Genomic DNA, 19,934 nt, shown 5'->3' with positions numbered 1-19,934 from the left:
ATGGGAGTATAATAGAAATGGTAAAACACTTTACAAATACTACAGGTTTAAAAAATACATAGACTCTGTAGTAAGTATGGCACTTTCCATTGAAGAAGACCGACAGCTTCCTATGGAAGTGGGTCTTGGAAGGGCTGTAGCTTTTGGGCTCTTGTGAGGCGACGAAAGGTGGGTGATCCGAAGTCATGTGGAAAATGGTGATACCAGATGTGGGTGGGTGTGGCTGTGGTCCTGGTGTGGTGGGGGAGTATTTCTAAGTTGGCTCCTCCATTCAGTTGGGTGCAGTGCAGTGTTCTACATTCTTATCTCCAGATGAAAGGTGGTGTGTAAGCAAATGTAAAATTCATATTATGCTCGAATTGTTCCTAATATATCAATTGGAACAAAATTAGCCTTTTCAAAATGCACATGGTAACAGAGCAGCTGAAGGTCTCCTTAGTTCTTGGCAGTACTCTGGGAAGGACCTGCCCCTGCACACAGCATTTTTTTTTTGCTTCCCATGGAAGGTACATGCCAGGGATGGGCTGGCTTGCTCTCATGTTGAACACTCAGCATTCTATGCCCACAAAACAGAAATTTTTCAACATGCAGTTTTCAAAGACTTTTGAAGCTCCTCTTTACTTTTCAAAAGTTACTAGAGGATGCCAACCAGCGAAACAAAGAAGTACAGCAAAAAAGAGGACACTGAAGGTGGGAAATTGAGTGCAGGGGAAGGGCAGTGGGCTTCTCCAGGAGGCATCTGTGCATGGACAGGAGACACACACCCCCAGTCAGCCAGCGACTGGGAGGAAACATGGGCAGGGCAGTGAGCTAGAGATTGGACTTGCGGCCCCTGTCGTGGTGGGAATGTAGATTGTCCTTAGCCCAGTGTTTAGGCTGGAATTTGTATTCACTACTTAGAAAACTCAGCAGGTGAAAAGGTAGGATAATATACTCCAGAGAAAACAAACCACCAAAAATTGTGTATAAAAGGGAAGTCTAAATTTGAATGTAAGTTTATGGCTCAGCTCTAAATAGCACATGGTTAAAAGTAGGCATCCTATTCGATTAGAAGATTGATCTATGTTGGGATGGTGGTGAGACCAGAAGGCTGCAAGGGATGCAAGTGTTGGGAGGAGGTGGGGGGTAGTTAGGTCCTCATCTGCGTAGCAAGAAATCAACACGTGATGCCTACAACGAAAGCTCAAGATGAAGCAATAGAAACGTTCTAGTTGGAGACTTGAAGATAAATGCCCGAGAACCATAGCAAGATTGAAATTGGTTGCCTCTGAAGTGTTTGTTACAAGCCTTACTGAACGACTTGAATTTTTGAAGCAGTGTGTTTATGTAACTTTAATAATTAAAGTAAAAATCTACCGTTGACCAGAAAGAAGTTGATATAACAGGACTGAGACCTATTTCTAACGAGCATATAAGATCCCCTCCTATATGAAAAAGGTCTGCGGGGTAGTCCTCAGCTGGCCTTCGGGAGCTTTGTTTTTGGAAGGGTTCCCGCCATTCCCAGATGGGATCAGCTGACTCTTCCCTAACTGTAGAAACAATGTGGTTAATGTGGAATGCCTGGGGTCTGGAATTTTGGTCTGTGCTAGGCAGATGGAGCCCATGTGACCAGCACCCCCAGTAGTGGCCTGGGCAATGATGAGCTCCTTGGTGGACAACACCTCAAGCATACTGTCATGGCTGGTTGCTGGGGGAATGAAGCTCAGCCTGTGTGACTCCACCTTAAGGTGACTCTTAGAAGCTTGCATCGGGTTTCCCATGGATTTTGCTCCTTGCCCTTTTTCCCTTTGTTCATTTTCCTCTATATCCTCTCACTGTGGTAAATCCTAGTATCCAGTGAATCCTGGCACACCTGGTGGCGCTCCCAGGGACCGCCAAAACACAGACATACTTGACCGTTAACGGATGGTATTTTCCTTCTCTTAGCGTCGAGATCGGTGAAAGCGTGAGGGGCGAAGATGTCTACATCATCCAGAGCGGCTGTGGAGAAATCAATGACAACCTGATGGAGCTCCTCATCATGATCAACGCCTGCAAGATCGCGTCATCATCCAGGGTGACTGCCGTCATCCCGTGTTTTCCATACGCCCGACAGGATAAGAAGGACAAGGTATGAGAGTTGGGGTCATGTTGGAAGAACCTGCTCTGGGTTAACTAACATCTACATTCTTTCCTCCAGATTCCAACTCAGAATATCTGAAAAATGTTTGCTTTTTTCATGATCGCATAAATAAGTTTTCTCATCTTGGCTTTTCAAAGATTTGTCTTTGAACTAGCCATCATGTGAGTATTTAGAGAGACAGACAAGGCATATTTTTGCAGGTGATGTGAGACCATATAGCCCTGGTGATGAAATCGTGTGTATCTTTATGGTGGTGGGTAGAACTAAATACACCACCCACCCACTGAGTACCTTAAACTAGGGAAGTGGAATCAGATCACGGGACTGTCTCTGCCACTATTTTGGTTGTGATTCTGTACTATAGTTTTGCAGATGTTACCCATGAAGAGAAACTGGGTAAAGGCGCAACCAGATCTCTGAATTGTTTCTTATAACTGCATCCGGATCTACGGTTCTCTCAAAACACAAATTGAATTTTAGAAATACACCGTTATGTCTTTTGAACCTTTCAAGAAGAACGAAGTTAATATGTGTTGCATTTTTCACACACCGAAGTGGCTTAAAGCAACAGAAACGTGTCGTGTCACAATTTGGAGGCCGGGCATCAGAGAACAAGGGGTCAGGGTGGTAGTCCTGAAGACTCTGGGGGGAAGCCTTCTTTGCTTCTCATTTCTGGTGCCTTCTGGCATTCCTCGGCTTCTGGTAGTGTCATTCCCATCCCCACCTCTTTCCCCACATGGCCCTCTTCCCTGTGTCTCTGTGCTCTCCTCTTCTATAAAAGGACAGCCATTGGCTAGGACCCATCCTAATCCAGAGTGATCCCGTTTTGTTCTTCATCTTAGAGCTGAAAAAAACCTCTTTTTAAATGAGGTCACATTCCAAGGTTATGGGTGGATGAGTGTTGGGATATCACTCCAACCACGATAGGGATCAACTCTTCAGCTGTTATCTGCTTAATGTCTTATGGATAGATAGACATCCAGCTGGGTTCCGTACAGATCCTGCCAGTTGACAAGACGCATGGCTGTTCTGTGATGTGGTGACTAATCGTGAGAAAAGCTTCCTTCGCTTCACCTCCGTTTATCTGTTTATCTGTTTTCTGAAACAGCACAAATTTCCAAACAGCATATAAGGTTCCCTCATATGTGGAAGAAAATCCCTTTACAAATTTGAATGCCTATACCAAGGCCCCCCTAAATTTTAATGCCTCTTCAGGTGTGGTGTCCAGACCCCATGCTGAACACAGCTGTCAGTTAATTAATTTCTCATTCGAAATTGGATCTCCAGAACTCTGTTCTGCAATTGAGTTTTGATTTACCCTATATAGATTAGAAGGGATCAGCACACTTTATGTAAAGGGGGGTCTGGTCTCTGGCAGCAACTGAATTCTCTTTGTATCTCAAAGACACAGTATGTAAATGACGGGTGTGGCTGTGTTCCAGGGAAACTTCTTTGTGGACACTGAAATGTGAATTTCATGTAATTGTCATGTGCCATGAAATGTTCTTCTTTTGATCCTCCCCCGCCCCCCTACCCCCCCTACCCCCAGCTATTTAGTCATGCAAAAACCATTATTAGCTCACAAGCAGCACAAAAACAAGTGGCTGGCTGGATTTGGCCCGTAGCCTAGTTTGGCAGCCCTTCCTTCGATTGGAGCATTGACTGGGCGTGAGTGACTTTGTGACTGTGTGTACGTATCACTTTGTGGTTTAGCCTTAGCTAAGGGCAGCCAAAACCTTAGGTCACATACGCTGCGTGAAGCATATGACCTGCCCCTTGTTATTTATGGAGCATTTTTTAATTCCAACTTGATGGGAAGGATTTTCTGTGCGTTTTTTTTTTTTTTTTAAGATTTTATTTATTCATTCATGAGAGACGGAGGGCGCAGAGACACAGGCAGAGGGAGAGAAGCAGGCCCCATGCAGGGAGCCCGACGTGGGGCTCGATCCCGGGTCTCCAGGATCCTGCCCTGGGCCGAAGGCGGTGCTAAACCATTGAGCCCCCCCGCTGCCCCGGGCTGCCCATTCTGTGCGGTTTTAGCTGCGAAATTTCTGTTTTTGTCCCAGGTGCACGGTCTGTTGACTTAGGTCTTCCCCTGTTTGTGTGTTCATAGCATCGTTGAACATCTCCATTTTTGTCCATGTCCTAGAGGAGCCAGTAATATTCTGCTGTTCTCTTCCGCTTGGCAAGAGGTCTAGCAAATTCTGTAATTTGCCATCCGGTTCTCCTTTCACTTCTAGGAACTTTTGCACTTGGTGCTAAGCTACGGGTTGTATCTTCTCGAGTAACCCATTGCATTTACTGTTGCATGGCCCCTGCCCCGCAGGAAGGGAGCCCTAACTTCCTTAGCTGATACCCACCAGGACTCCTACAGTTGTTTCCAAGTCTCCGTTCTGTAGCTACCTCGGTTTCCAAGGTTGTATTTGCAAACTTGGTTGCTTATGTTCATTCTCAAGGGCGCCTTTGTTGCGTGGGGAAACCCTCCCTGCTGGGCCGGGCCTGCCTGCGGGGGGCTGTGACGGCGCCCCCAGCTGCCGGCCCCGCTGCACCTGCCCCGCACCCACGGGCCCAGCCGCCGGCGTCCTTCAGACGCCAGTTGTGGGGGGAGCCGCTCTGTGCAGCCGTGGCCTCGGGCTCACGCCTTGTCCTATTTCTTACCGTCGGACATTTGGGGGGGTCCCGTTAGGGGCTGTTTCGAGCCCCTGGGTCTGTCTTTCCTCCACTCTTTCTGAATCACTTGGCTCTAAGTGTGTTCCTTGGAAAAAACCTGGTAGCAGTTGGTAGGTTTTTTAAGATTTTATTTATTTATTCATAGAGACACACACAGAGAGAGGCAGAGACACAGGCAGAGGGAGAAGCAGGCTCCATGCAGGGAGCCCGATGTGGGACTCGATCCCGGGTCTCCAGGATCACACCCCGGGCAGCAGGTGGCACTAAACCGCTGCGCCACCAGGGCTGCCCCAGTTGGTAGTTTTTAACTACCTCAGAAGGTTCCCGACTCCGCGAGCTTCGCTGCCGGTGGCCGAGACGAGCAGAGGCGGCGTGTGCTGCGCGGGTACGGGGGGGCGGCGCTCAGTGGGTGGGTGCCTGCCTTGGGCCCGGGATCGAGTCCCACGTCGGGCCCTGCAGGGCGCCGGCTTCTCCCACCACCTGTGTCCCTGCCTCTCTCTCTGGGTCTCTCGTGAATAAATCAATCTTAATGTTTTTTTTTTTTTAGATTTTATTTTATTAATTCATGAGAGACACATAGAGGGAGAGGCAGGGATACAGGCAGAGGGAGAAGCAGGCTCCACGCAGGGAGCCCGACGTGGGACTCGATCCTGGGACCCCAGGGTCACGTCCTAGGCTGAAGGCAGGTGCTCAACCGCTGAGCCACCCGGGGATCCCCTTGAATAAATCAATCTTAAGTCAAAAAAAAGTTGCGTGGCTCGTCGTCAGAACTGATGAGACGAGGGCACGGTGGGGGCCGCACTGGGCGCCGGTGCTGCAGGGAGCTAACCGAGCTCGGGCGCTTAGGGCGCAGGACGCTGGCCTCGCGCTCTGGGGTCGGGGTCTCTATCGAGCCGGCGCTGAGCCCTGCGTGTCGGGGGCTGCGTCGCTCCTGGGCTTGAGGCACAGCCCTCCAGCCTCAGCTTCTGTCTCCACTTGGCTTCTCATGTCCGTGAAATCTCCCGCTTGAAGCGATTATCACGGGGATTTGGCAGGTGCTGAGGGAAATAGCCTGAGCCTGGGAGCACACTAGCGACGTTTGTCACTGTCGGGCTGAGGTGAGACCCAGGATGCGGGGGGAGCCCTCCTTCCCCCTTTGTGCTCTGCGCAGCTAGGCCGAAGGCCGTGTAGTGTTTAGTTTGTGTTTTTTTAAGATTTTATTTATTCATGAGAGACAGAGAGAGGCAGAGACACAGGCAGAGGCAGAAGCAGGCCCCATGCAGGGAGCCTGACATGGGACTCGATCCCAGGACCCCAGGGTCACAAGCTGGACCAAAGGCAGGCACTAAACCGCTGAGCCACCCGGGCTGCCTCCGTGTAGTGTTTGAATGTGACCAGAAGTCATGGGCCATACCCGCCGTCGGGCCTCAGGAAGAAAATCCTCCGCCGCCGCAGGAGGAACCCCGGGTAGCACCACCGCCACCCCTCCTGGGCCCCCCAAACCCGGATTGCCCTTGCCCTCTTCCCTCCCACAGGACCGTGCTGCCTGTGAGGTTCAGAGTTCCCTGCCAAGAGGCCCAGAAAAAGCCAGAGCCTTTTAACCGTATTCCAAACCTGCTTCATTATTTTTAATCGTACTGCTTCTTTTTTAATCACACCCCGCACATCTGTAAAGTTTTATTTTTGGCTCCATCGGGGTGTGCGAGAAACCGGGGCCTAGTTCTGCCGGTGAAGGAACGGGTCCATAAATCATGACACACCAGCACAGGCTGGCGCTGACCCGCAGAAAGGCAGGTGACGTAGGGTGGATTGTAAAATGCGTGGCTGTAGCGTCATCTGAGCTCTGGGGTTACAACTTGGGAAACAAGTGGACTCGGGTTTGAATTTCAGCCCCATTATTCACTCAGCGTGTCCTTTGGAACAGTAGCTTAAACTCTGTGTGTGTTTAGCCTTCTCGTGTGTAAAGTAAGGATAGCGTTTGTCACTGTTTCTAAAATGCATATAGCGTGTAATAAATCCATGGGTAGGCATCCTTTTTTCCCCAAAAGAACCAGGTGTCAAGTTTTTAGACTTGATGGACCACCAGATCTCTTGCAATAGGTCAGCCCTGCCATTTTGGCATGAAAACAGCACATAGGGTACGGAAGTGAAGGGGGGGGGTCCTCTGTGTTCCAATAAGATTTCGTTTATGGACATGGAAATAAGAATTTTATAAGCTTTTCAAATGTCACAAAACATTCTTCAGATGCTTTTCAGCCTCTTAAAAACATAGAAACTGTTCTTCTTCTTAGCCCACAGGTTGTACAAAAACAGACCACAGGCTGGGTTGGTCTTACGGGCTGCAGCTGGCCGATGCCTGCTACGGTGGACACGCGGTGATTGCCAGCTTCCTTCCCTGGTACAAACAGTGTGACGTGGGCAAAGCTGGGAAGCATTACTTCTGACAGGGTAGAGAACTTGTAGCTTTTTTCACAGTCATTTTCAAGATTATGTTCTCGTTTCAATTATCAAATTGTTTTCATTTTTTTTTAAACTGGAAAAATTGGGAACATTTGCCCTGACATTGGTTTCTCCAGTCTTAGAAATTTATGAAGCTCATCAAATTTATGCTTTTTTAAAAAAAAGATTTTTATTTATTTATTCATGAGAGAGACAGAGGGGGTGGAGAGAGAGGTGAGAGGGAGAAGCAGAGGGAGAAGCAGGCTCCCCGCAGGGAGCCCGACGTGGGCCTCGATCCCGGGACTCCAGGATCACGCCCTGGGTTGAAGGCAGAAGCTCAACTGCTGAGCCACCCACAGGCGTCCCAAATGTATGCTTTTAGCAGGGTGGCTTCTGATACAATGAATAAGATCTGGACTATCTGGAAGTCTTTGTCACGATTGGACTGGCTCACAAAATGTTTGACCTTTCTCCGTGTTTTATCTGGGGAGTTGAACATTTTACTTTTGGTTATTGTACCTTGACGCTACCTTTGTGGAAATGTCATACTGATCTGTTAGTGGCTGTAAAGTGAGTTAACTTGTGAATCCTCTTTCCTGCAAGATTCAGTTGGGTGTTGAGCCAAATCCATAGTACAGAACGCAGATTTATAAACAAGATCTGGAGAAGGAAATCAGAAAGTATGAATTTAGAAATTACCTGTGGTTTGGATCTCAGGAGCGGGAAATGCTGGATGCCACGGAGGAATGTTTTTGCCAGTTACAAAATTATAGGAACCAGCCCCACTTTGATTAGCATGGAGAATCGCATTCTATTAGAAAGAAGTCCCAGTGATCAATTCGTTCTTTTAATTATCCTGAAATCATGTTAGAATGAATAATTCTGTCACTGAGGCAAATAACCAAGCCTTGAAACAAACTTGACGTGATGTAGATTCTGTTAAGTATTTAGTGAGGAACTAATACTTAGGATATTTAATACTTAGGATATTTAGGAGCTAATATTTAGGATACAGAGCTGTGTGCCGCAGAGGATGTGAAAATCTCCAAAACCAATTATTTGCCCTCAAGGGATGCCTAGGCTAGTTGTGAACTATGACACCCGTACGTATTACATCTTCTAATGTCAAACTTCCAGTGGATGGCGTAAGGTTGGCCCCAGGGGTAGAGGCTGAGGGCTCCGCCAAGGCGGTGTCCCTTTTCAGGTGGACAGACCATTTCTCTCTGGAGTTCTCAGAGCGTCGCAACGTTTGGAGATTTGAACCAGACCTGGGAGGGTCAAATGCAGTAGCAGCATGGGAGCCAGGCAGACATGTGGGTATAAACAGCAAGTCTTAAATTGTTCTCTAGAAGAGAGAGAGAGAGTAGAGCCCAGTGTAGACCGCAGGGAGGACCCTTGGAGCTGAGACGTGGAGAAACCGCTCACAGGAACTAGAGCCATACTGGTCAGGGTCTTTTTATCCCAAGGCAACGTGGAACAGAACATGGGAAATATTTTTTTATGTAATTTTTTTAAAAAAGGATTTTATTTATTAGAGAGCACAAGCAGGAGGGAGGAGCAGGTTCCCCACTGAGCGGGGAGCCTGACTTGGGGCTTGATCCCATGGCTCTGAGATAGTGACCTGAACCAAAGGCAGATGCCTAACCCGAGTAAGCCACCCAGGCCCTCCAGAACAGGGAATTAAACAATGAAAACATGAATTATAATATGTAGTTCGTGGAAAAAGTTGAAAAATGTAAAAAAAAAAAAAAAAAGAATATTTCCCTGTAATTTCACTTTCTGGAAAGTTAACATTTTGGGGTGTGTTTCTCATTCCTTGTGTGTTGGAAAAAATGTGTCTGTGCATGTGTTTGTTACATATGTATTGCTAACCTTAAAAGTAAAAGTGCCAGTTATTTTCCCAGCAAAAGGTAGATTTATTCGAGAACTAAAAAAAAAAAAAAAGCATTGGTAAGTCCAGAGGATGAAGGAGAGGGACACTTTTGAAGGAGCAAACGGGGAAGTTGGGAGGACCGTTAGGAAACTGGGAGTTTGAAGTATGGTGGCTTTTCATCGGCGGAGCTGTTGCCAGAAATAAGGAAAATTCCTCCTGCTGGAGCAGTGGAGGGATCGAGCGGTATCCCCGTGCAAGGTCAAGTCGCCCTCTTGTTGCCATTGGGTCTGCCATTGACTAGGCCTGGGAGGGCTTGAGCGCTCCGGACTCCGTTTTAGAGAGGGTTCCCGTTACTGACGTTCTTATTTTCCTCTTTTGATCAAGATCTTTCCTTGGAAGCCTCTCTGATCAGCAATCAGGTTCTTTATATTTAGGCCAGGATGGGCCTTTCCTGGTTGTCAGGTCTCCCGTCACGGAGGGCAAGTGCGTAGCAGTCGGAAACCACTTAAGCCACACCGAGCACAGGGAGAGTTAGAAGAGACGAAGGCTCAGGCGTTGCCCATCTGACGTCTGTATCTTTGGATTGCGAGCACGGAGCCGACATCCGCCTACAGGGAGGGCCTGTCCTTTGCAAACGATGGATAGACAACAGGTACCCAGTCCAGAGCAACGTGTCTGTCCCAAACTGCGTGTTGGTTCTAAACCAGAACCCTTGGTCTCAAAATACTTATTGGCTCTTCTTTGGATTTAGGGAAGAAAGGCTTCTCCCTGTGAAGGCCATTTGCCTCCAGAAAGTTGCCTCCTCAAGTGGCTCTGAGACAAAATAGTGCAACGGTGCAAGAGTACACTGGAGGGAAAAACCGAGCGTGCATTCAGGAGGCTACAGGACACGTATAAACATGAAGCAGCGGTTAATGAACCCTTTTTGCAAGAACAGCAAAACTTCAAGGGCATTTTAGAAACAGCGTTGTTATCTCAAAAGAGCTGTTTAGAACCACGTGTGTTATCAGTAATAGTCTGTAAAGTTGTGAATTCCTCAACTATGAATTTGGATAAGAATCCAGGGTCAGTTAACAGTTTAGATAAAAGAAAGCCGTGTGAATTCTGGACCTTGTAACTCTGTGGAAACACTCACAGGATCCTAATGAGGCTGTTTCTGTTTCAAAAGTTTGTTTTTTTTTTTTTGTGCAAGAAATTGGGAAATGGCAGATAAAGGGCATTTTCTTGCCACAAAAAAGATGCAAGAAGCAACAGTGAGAAAAACTATACAGGCCTGGTCTGGATGGCTTGGGAAAGGGGTCTCTCCGGATGTTGTGTGTTCCAATTCTGGGAAAATCTTTACTTTCACATCATCAGATGGTATACAGGTCCAGTCGAGGTGTGGTGGTTTCTTTAGATGTGTCAACATGGATCCAGGAGTCTATTCCTTTTTTTTTTTTAAGATTTTTAAATTTATTCATTTGAGAGAGAGAGAGAGAGAAAGTGCGGGCAGGAGGAGAGGAAGAGGAAGAAGCAGACTCCCCGTTGAGCAGGGAGCCCGATGTGGGGCTCCGTCCCAGGACTTGGAGATCATAACCCCAGCTGAAGGCAGACACTCAATCATCTAAGCCACCCAGACACCCCCATGAATCTATTCCCTGGAGTTTGGCAGCACAGAGCGCAGCGAGGCTGAAGAATCTTTTTGGAGGTGTCCTTTCTAGTAGACAGATTGTCCAGGTTGGGAAGTGTGAGGACTCAGGATCATGGTCTGCTCAGAGTGCACAGTGAAGAGATCACCAGAGAGCATGGTGATTTTTAATAGCGGCAACTAGACCTTTTTAATAATGAAGATCTCTCTCTTTGTCAGCTGAGGGTTTAAATAAGAGGCAGGGGCCACATGCATGGGCGTCCTAGGACTGTCTCCAAGAGCGAGAGCGCATGAGTCCCAAAAGAGAGGAGGACATGAGATCTAGAAGGACTAACGGGAGTGCCTTTGGCCAAGGGATTTGGAGTCTATAAACTTTGCCACTTGAGTCCTAACATTAGTGTCTTCAGCACATTCGAACAGCCCTGAGGATCGGGGATGGGACGCACAATGAAAATGATTGTGTAAAACTGGCCACACAGCACAGGCTTGTAGAGGCACCTGACCTGTAAAATGGGTTCCCCAGGTAGGGGTTATTATTATTATTATTATTTTTTTTTTTTACGCAGTTTTAGCCACCGAAGAGGCACTGGCCTACCTGCTAGGGAAGCTTCAGTCCAGTAAGAAAACAGACCATGACTAAACCATGCTTGTACCCACGAGGTGGGCGGGGGGGGGCTGCGTAAGGTCCATCTGCAAGGCACAGGTGCCCTGTTGAACAACCTGAGACACCAGGGGCAGTAGGGCGAGGCTTCCCACGATTGTACTTTGGACAGGTGGAACAAGCAAAGTCAAGGAGACCCTTTTTGCAGCCTTTTTAATATTTTCCCATCAATATCCCATCATGAACACTCTCGTTTTGTCAGTAGACCAATGATTTAATGCATGTGCAGTTGGAAGCAGTGGGAATTGTAGAATTTCTGGTCAGACCGGATTGTTATTTGGTCCAAACCAGAGCTTGCTTTCTTCATGGAAGCGACAGTTATTAGATTTCCAATATCGTTTCTCCTTTTCTGGGCCTAATTGTTGGGCATCTCTCCAGTCAATTTTTCTAATTTGAAAGGACATCCTTTGGAACATGACAGGGGTCTGGCTATCAGGCTCCTCGAGAGCAGTATTTTTTGGTGGAAATACAGCGAAGTGATGTCCTTGGGCTTGCAACGGAGTCTGGAATGTCTGGGAACCTTCATAGCCAGAGCTGCCGGCAAAAGTATGGCACCTAATAAATTTTGGACATAGGAGTCATTTTTTAAAAAAGATGTTATTTATTTATATGAGAGCGAGATAGCATGAGCCAGGAGAGGGAGAAGGAGACGCCCAACGGAGCAGGGAGCCCAGACAGAGGGCTTGATCCTAGGACCCTGAGATCACAACCTGAGCCCCCCAGACGCCCCCATAGGAGCCGTTTTTCATCTTAGCCCCACTAGAGAGTAAGGAAACCTCATTGCTGCCATTAACATTCCAAAATCATGAGCCACCCCAAATGCATACTGACTTGTCAGTTTAAATGTTTGTGGTTTTGCCCTTGGCGAAGATACAGGCTTGAGTCCGAGTGTAAAACCCAGCCTTGTTGGCTGAGGTCGCTGAAGGCAGAGGTGACAAGCCTCGGTGACTTCAGAGGGAGTCGAGATAGCATGCCCTGCGGGGGATTTGCCATTTTTACTGTTTAAGAACCATCGAAAAGCCTGCACCGGCTAGAGGAGTCCCTGTCACTTGTCCCGGCCAGTCAGAAGGTCACCTGTGGCCTTAAGCAGTCGGGAGGGGCTTCATCAGTGGAAGGGGGAGGAGGGTGGCAGAGGGAGGCTGCTGCGGGGAGCAGCAGTCAGCCGGAGGATGTCATCGGAGAAGGATGTCATCGGACAAGGTGACTGGCCAAGTGTTGAGTGTGATTGAGAATCGAGGAGGGTGTCTGTTGTGGGGCACAAGGGGACGGGGCAGGGCCACCCGCATGACTTTCTAAAGTGGCCTTAGCTAAGAGGCCGGTGGCAGGAATGGCCCTGAGGCCGGGGGGATAGCCCGGAGCCACAGGAGCCACAGGGTCTGGTTGCCAGCTGTACAACCCCCTGGGGTGACGCTTTTGGGTGAGCGCTTGAGGGCATTCCCTTACCTCCTGCGTATGGAGAAGAAAAGGGCAGGTTGGTGATGGGGTGCCCAAGGACAGGGCCTTTGTTAGACCTGGCTTTTCAAGTCCCTGAGACTCTGTCATCCTCCCCCCCCTTTCCAAAGAACAGGGTTAGGTGGGCAGCCCAGGTAGCTCAGCGGTTTAGCGCCGCCTTCAGCCCAGGGCCTGATCCTGGAGACCGGGGATCGAGTCCCACGTTGGGCTCCCTGCATGGAACCTGCTTCTCCCTGTGTCTCTGCCTCTCTCTCTCTCTCTCATTAATAAAATCTTTTTTTTTAAAATTATTTATTTATGATAGTCACACACAGAGAGAGAGAGAGAGGCAGAGACACAGGCAGAGGGAGAAGCAGGCTCCATGCACCGGGAGCCCGATGTGGGATTCGATCCCGGGTCTCCAGGATCGCGCCCTAGGCCAAAGGCAGGGGCTAAACCGCTGCGCCACCCAGGGATCCCTCATTAATAAAATCTTTAAAAAAAAAAAAAACAGGGTTAGGTTTGTCAGTTTTCAGTAAAGTGCATAGAAGCGTGAAAGAGAAGTTGGGAACCCCGAGTTCAGCAAAAGTCAGCCAGTCCAAGAAAACCTCATAATTGGCTCTTAGTTTTAGGTTTTGGGAAATTCAGGATGCCTTGGAGTCTACCCGGATCCAAATCTGGCCCGTGTTCTGAGATCACGTACTTGAGACATCAGACCTGACTTTGAACAAACTGCAGTTTTTCTTTGGAGACTTCTATGTTTGTTTGTTTTTGTTTGTTTTTTAAGATTTTTATTTATTTATTCGTGAGAGACACAAAGAGACAGGCAGAGACACAGGCAGAGGGAGAAGCAGCCACATGCAGGGAGCCTGACGTGGGACTCAGATCCCAGGTCTCCAGGGTCACGCCCTGGGCTGAAGGCGGCGCTAAACCGCTGAGCCACCCAGGGGTCCCTAAGACCAAAAGTTGTAACAGGTGCATGCTGTCTTTCTGGGAAGAGGTTTTGAGGAGGGGGACAGCAGCAAATGGTCTGTGTATTATGACAAAGTAGGGCCTGCAGAAAACTTTGTAGCTTCCAAATCAGCTTTTAAGGTTTGTGAAAAGTTAAGAAGGACTCTGTAACCCTGGGGCGTCACCGTCTGGGTGTCTTGCCGTTCTGCCCAAGTGAAAGAGATGCTGGCTGTCCTTATCAACGGGAAAAATGCACCGCACGGGTCAGTCACAGTGAAGAATGTGCTTTCAGGGGGAATGGATGTCAGTAACGCCTGCGGGTTGGGAACGACAGGGTGTCAAGGGATGCCAGTGGTATTTATTGCTTGGAGGTGCTGGACACACCTCCATTCTCAGCCCTTGGGTTTTCTCATAGGTAAAATTGGGGTGTCACAGGGACATATGAGGCCCTGAGCTTTGTAATCTCTATTGTGGGCTCGATGCCCTGAAGGGCTTCTTTGTTTATAGGGTATTAATTCTAGGGATTGATTTAAATCCTCATGGGAGGCACAATGTGGGTTCTGCCAATATCAGTTGGAGATTTTGCCCATAAAGAGGATGGTAGCTGATTCAGTAGGAATAAATGATCAGGGCCCCCAGACTGCTATAGTGCTCTCAGAGATGGAGCGTAGAAAAGACGCCAGCGGGTCATTTGTTTCCCCCCCTGTTGGCTATTTTGGTTACTACTGTCAAATTCTAGAATTATTTTCCTTGTTGGGAAGAAGGCAATTCCGGCATATTTTTCTAAGAAATCTCAGCCCTGTAAATGCATATGGGCAGAGGAAGTAGGGAAGAAGGGGTGTGTGTCTCTCCATCAAAGGGCCGAGACAAAAAGGAGTATGTGCAGAGACTGGAGCCTGGTGAGATTTTCCAGACAACATCCCCCGCCCCCCCATTTGGACTTGTTTCAGTACCCCGAGGCCGGGGCTGCTTTATAGCCCCCAGAGTGCAGTTCTGGTGTCAGTAAGGACAGACACAGGTTTATTTCCAATCTGGGTAGTAGTTTCTGCAAGCTCATTAGAGGGAGGATTGGGAAGAGCCCCTGTAGTTCCTGGTGGCCCCGTTGTGGACAGCAAGACGGAGTCACTCATGTCAAGCAATGATGCGAGCAGTTAAGGGCAGTGCAGCGACCAGACAGCACCGAGACCAGCACTAGCTGATGACACCCCAGAACCGATACCAGGCAGAAGCAGAGGAGGTCTGCAGGGGCCCAGGATTGGTGATTAAATCCCTTTAGCAAGAGAGGACTTCTGCAGCAACATCAGACTCCTGAGAATGACCCCTCTGTGTCTGAGCACTCGGGAAAAGGCAGCCGCCGCCAAGGGCTGTGCCCGATGTGTCCCCCAACAGAACTGAGCCTCTCCACCGGACCCACCGACGCCCCAGCTCAGGGGTGCGCCCACAGCCCGACTTCGTGTTTGGCCCAGGAACGTCCTGCCCCCCCGCCCCTCCTCTGGTTCACTGTGTGGCTTGTCTTCTGTCCTGCTCTGCGCGCCGTGTAAGAAGCCGAGCTAGCCATGTGGTGGGGTGTCCTGAAGTGTGGACTCCTCGCCCGCTTCACAATCACATTGCCCTTGCTCCGTGACTGACACCGTGGAGAGACACAGCCCGCAGGTGCACCTCGGAACATGCTCAGGACCGCTGGCCTGGCCCGCAGGATTCTGTGTCCTCGACTCCTCGGATGTTAGAAAATTCAGAAGAGTCAGAAAAGTCCCCCGGAGTCCTGCTTGAATTGAGCATAACAGCACTAAAAGGAATAAATCAGAGAGTGAACGTATGTGACCGTAGACTTTGCAGACGTCTCACGCAGGGTGAGGTCCTAAGGGGTGAGATCCTAAGGGCTGGGCACACGTAGGTGAGGCCAAGCCCGGCGCCCTGCAGGAAGCAGTCAGCGGAAGGCAGTCCGGGGCTCACCCCTTTGCACCCCCAGGCACGAGGTGGAACTAGCCAGAGCTGAGACCAAGGGAGAATGCCTCAGAAAGGTGCTTGGGGGGCGGAGAAGAATTAAACCATTCGGGGATCTTGCAAAAATACATGCCACTACTGGCCCCAGTAATCTCTAACTTGGCAGAGCCATGTGAAGGAAAATTGTGAGGAAATGTGTATAAATCTGCTAAGTATAAGTGGGAAATAGAGCTCTACATAGTTAAGAAATTGTATATGGCAGCTGCTGGGTCACAAAAAGGGAAGAAAGATGTGGGCATTAGGTAGGTGCCTGAAGTGGAAGGTGAAAAGGGCCAAGAGGCCTGAGACCCCGCATTCTGTACAGAAGACCCAGGCTACCCTACCCCATGGAGTTAGAAGTCAGAAAGAATGGGACGCCTGGGTGGCTCAGCGGTTGGGCATCTGCCTTTGGCTCGGGGCATGATACTGGGGTCCCGGGATCGAGTCCCGCATCGGGCTCCCCACGAGGAGCCTGCTTCTCCCTCTGCCTGTGTCTCTGCCTCTCTCTCTGTGCCTCTCGTGAGTAAATAAAGAAAATCTTAAAAAAAAAAAAAAGTCAGGAGGAAACTCAGTACCGGGACCCTGGGAGATGTAATCATGGATCTGAAGGACCCTAAAAATGTAAAGCCATTAGGGTCCCGGGTGCCCACCGTGGAGGTTCCCATCTTACTGATGAAAACCATCTCACAGTTAGACCAGGACAGGCAAAGAGCTAGCTAATAGAGTAGTACGGAAGGACAAATCAATGAATAATTTAAAGGATGAAGTACCCTTGGGGACCTCAAGGTGCCCAACTTGAGGACCCAGGAGATTTTGATAACCCCTAGAGTGTGATTATCAAAGCAGACCTTCAATGCTTCTGCCTGTAATGGGTTCTGGGGTGTCACCTGATGCTGGTCTTGGCGATACCTTATGGCTGTAGTATGCTTAGTGCTTGTGTCATTGCTTGACACAGGCTCCTGCTTGACATGAGTGACTCCATCTTGCTCTGTACACTCATCATTGGGAATTAGGACATTAGGAAGGTTGGCGAGAGGGCTGAAGGCGCCTGACGTTTATTTGCAACAAAATCTTTTCCCGGTGTCCTGGTTCCTTGAAATCAGCAGAAACTACTCTTCCAGTTTGGGTTGGGGGCCTTCGTTTGCTGGAGCCGAATATCGAAAATTTCACTGCTCTTTCCTCTGGGTAACTCATCTAGGGTGTGAGCAAGGTGGTTTGCCAGGTTAGTCAAATCTGAAATGGACGTAGTTTCTCATTCCATCCTGGTCCTTTTAACTAAAAGGGAAAGATCCTAGAGCAGTCATTAATAACATAGAATTGAATGTTACCCCGATGGCTTCAGCATCTAAAGGAAGACCAGAATTTTCATTAAAGACAGTTTGGAGTCGATTCTACTAATCACAAACAGATCCATCAAATTTTGTGTGTAAGCCTCAATTTTGTTCCAGTCAACAGGCTTAGGAAAAGCCATTATAATTTTTCAGTGGAGATCTCCAGCCAGCTTAATAGCATCTTGCCAAAGGATAGGGGTCAGTTTGTCTAAAATCCTGCTCAGGATCTCCCCACTGGGCTAGTTTCATCCACTGTCTGGCCTGCCCGGCCCTCACCAGCAAGCACGTGCACCAACTGATAGAAACCTGAGAAAGCAAGGTGGTAAGTTCAAATCATGATTTAAATTCTTCAGCAAACCTGTGGGGGTCCCTCAGTCATTTTAGGAAACCCTATAGCTATGGCTGGAAGTTCAGCAGTAGGCCAGGGAACATAAGAAACTTGGGTCTGTTCAGGTCCTTAGGAGACTTTACATTAAAGGGGCAAGTTTTTTTTTTTCTCCCTTTTTTTTTTTTTTAAGGGGCAAGTTTTAATTGCTTCAGGAGAGGAGAGAGCAGAGGGAGACTGTGATGAAAGGAAAGTTCGGCCAAAGGATTAGCAGGTGAGAGCAGAGGAGATGAGAGGTGCAGAGAGAAGATGATTCCCAGGGGCGGGGCCTGAGCACAGGATGGCTGCCTCGGGTCTGGGGGGCAGGGTGAAGAGGCCCTAGAAGCCCCCCCCTTTTTTTAATTGTTTGCCTCATTTAGTTTATAAAGTGTATGTTGGAGAGAGGCAATTTTATATTCCTGAGAGTGTTTGGAAGCTTCAAAATACCAATTAAAATAGAAATCCCATTCCGTTTTAGAATCCTGGTGGTTGTCCAATTCGACTTTGAGAAAATTAAGTTTGGAGAGATCGAAAGTTCCCCATAATGGCCATTGAAGTTCTAAATTGCTTCTGGTTAAGCCAGTCCATTTCTTTATAAATGTGCATGTGGCAGGACCACAGGTTTTAAACATAAAACTCGCTTGGAGCCCCAGTTGGAGGGGCTGGCGTGCCCTCAGAGCGTTTTGATGATTGGGATCCTGTTTCATAGACGTGCTTCATGAACAGCCTGATTCGACAAGGAATCCGATGAAATACTGGTACAACCAAGGACCTAAATAGATCCCAAGTAAAGCCTGGAGAACTCAGACACAAGGCACGAAGCTCAAAATCCAGGAGAAAACGTACCCTTAAAACCCCAGGGTCGTTGACAAAGCAGTGCGGCCTAACAGCTCGGAGGGTGCTGCACCTGTTTGCTCCCCAGCCCCGGAGCCATCGGGGGTCCTCTCTGCATCTCAGCCTCTGATCACCGAGTAATCCTAACCTTAAACACAGACACTGCCAGTCACTCTACCGGCAAGGATGGGTTTCTTTGGGAATGAAAGAGAATTAGAAACAAACGAGGAAGGTGTGGCAAGACTGTATAGCAAGCGCGGAAGACAGGAGAAGTAGGCTTTTGAAGGAGGCCAGGGGGAAGTTGGGAAGGCTGTTAGGAACTAGAAGGTTTTCTTCAGTATGGTGTGTTAAGAGAAAACCTAAATGATCTCAACATTATGATGTAATTCCTTCCTGTGCGTTTTTACATGAATACACTCTTGTGTATTTAATGGGCATAGTTTGTGGCTGTTGGGAGTGAAATTTTTTTTGTTTCAATTTTGAGGTGTAATTGACAACATTGTGAGTCCGAATGAAATCTTTTCAGCTTATATATTTTAGGGTTGGTGTATGAGAATATTACTGTTTACAGTAAAATGCCGACCTCTTTTCTTGGGTTTAATCTATGTGTAGTCTCTTCTGTGTATTTTCTTTTTTTCTTTTTCTTTCCTTTTTTTTTTTTTTTTAATTTTGGATGTAGACAGCCATGGTCCAGGATTTATGATACAGAAACTAAAGCTATGGAGAAGTTAGGTTACTTTTAAAGAGGATACAGTGACAATAAATCACCTGGCATCCCTTCTTTGAAGTAGCAAATTCTTGATCGCCGTATGGTGTTCTTTTTTTCAGTCTGGTTTTCGTTGAATTTGTGATGGTACGAGCTTCCAGCTGTAGTACATCAAGTCTTCAGGAGCTGGCCTGGGCTCTCAGGGCTGTGCAGGGGAGGCTCTGGCTCCCTTCTCAGCATCCCCTTACACTCCCTCCCAGACCAGCCTGTGGCCACAGTGGACTTCTTGCAGTCCCTGCATGTAACATCTCGGCCTCTGTGATGTCACACATGTTGCTTTTTTCTGGAACACTGGTCTCTCCTCTCTCTCCTCTCTGCCGGCCACACCTTAAAAGTAGTTTCCTCCAAGGGGCTTCTGGTTACCAGTCTCCTTAAACTGGATGCCCTTCATGCTATCCTCAGTACCTTTTATTTTGCACAGTTGTCACTATTTGAATTGTATAAAAAGTGATGTTAACGTGTATATATTTGTTTGCTTCTTTGATATTTGTTCTCTCTACCTGGTGTCAAGCACATTGTCTTGCAACAGCGTACGTAAGTCGTAAACATTGGGCGAATAAAATGGAATGCATATCTTCCGTTCTGAGAATGTAATTTCCTTGTTATTAATAATCAAATAATTTAAAGTATTAAATGACATGTTAATTTTATTAATGCATCTCTTCCCTTCTCTTTTCCTGTTATAAAATCTCCATCTTTATGTTTTAGAGCCGAGCTCCGATTTCTGCGAAACTTGTGGCCAATATGCTCTCGGTCGCTGGGGCCGATCACATCATCACCATGGACCTGCATGCTTCTCAGATCCAGGTTCCAGCATTTTCTTCCTTGCCCTTGGTGGTGGTGATCGGGGGCTTAATGCAACTGGTTGAATCCTAACTCTATTAAGTTAAATTGTTTTCGAAG

The 19,934-nt window shown here is 48.0% G+C and overlaps 1 protein-coding gene across 6 annotated transcripts in view; it reads left to right on the top strand.

Moving 5' to 3' along the window:
• The window catches only part of PRPS2 (phosphoribosyl pyrophosphate synthetase 2), a 45,282-nt gene that overhangs the window by 5,952 nt on the left and 19,396 nt on the right, over positions 1-19,934 (top strand). For 4 of the 6 annotated variants that reach the window (XM_072817339.1, XM_072817341.1, XM_072817345.1 and 1 more), the window contains exons 2-3: positions 1,927-2,110; positions 19,740-19,838. In XM_072817339.1, the coding sequence (XP_072673440.1) occupies positions 1,927-2,110; positions 19,740-19,838 (283 nt within the window). Of the gene's footprint in view, positions 1-1,926; positions 2,111-3,775; positions 3,813-19,315; positions 19,433-19,739; positions 19,839-19,934 lie in introns of those variants that run through there. The other 2 variants (XM_072817343.1, XM_072817342.1) reach the window with 2 other exon arrangements.

Source organism: Canis lupus, chromosome X (assembly GCF_048164855.1).
Source record: "Canis lupus baileyi chromosome X, mCanLup2.hap1, whole genome shotgun sequence".
Classification (NCBI taxonomy): Eukaryota; Metazoa; Chordata; class Mammalia; order Carnivora; family Canidae; genus Canis; species Canis lupus.
This window is presented reverse-complemented; position numbering and strand designations above follow the sequence as displayed.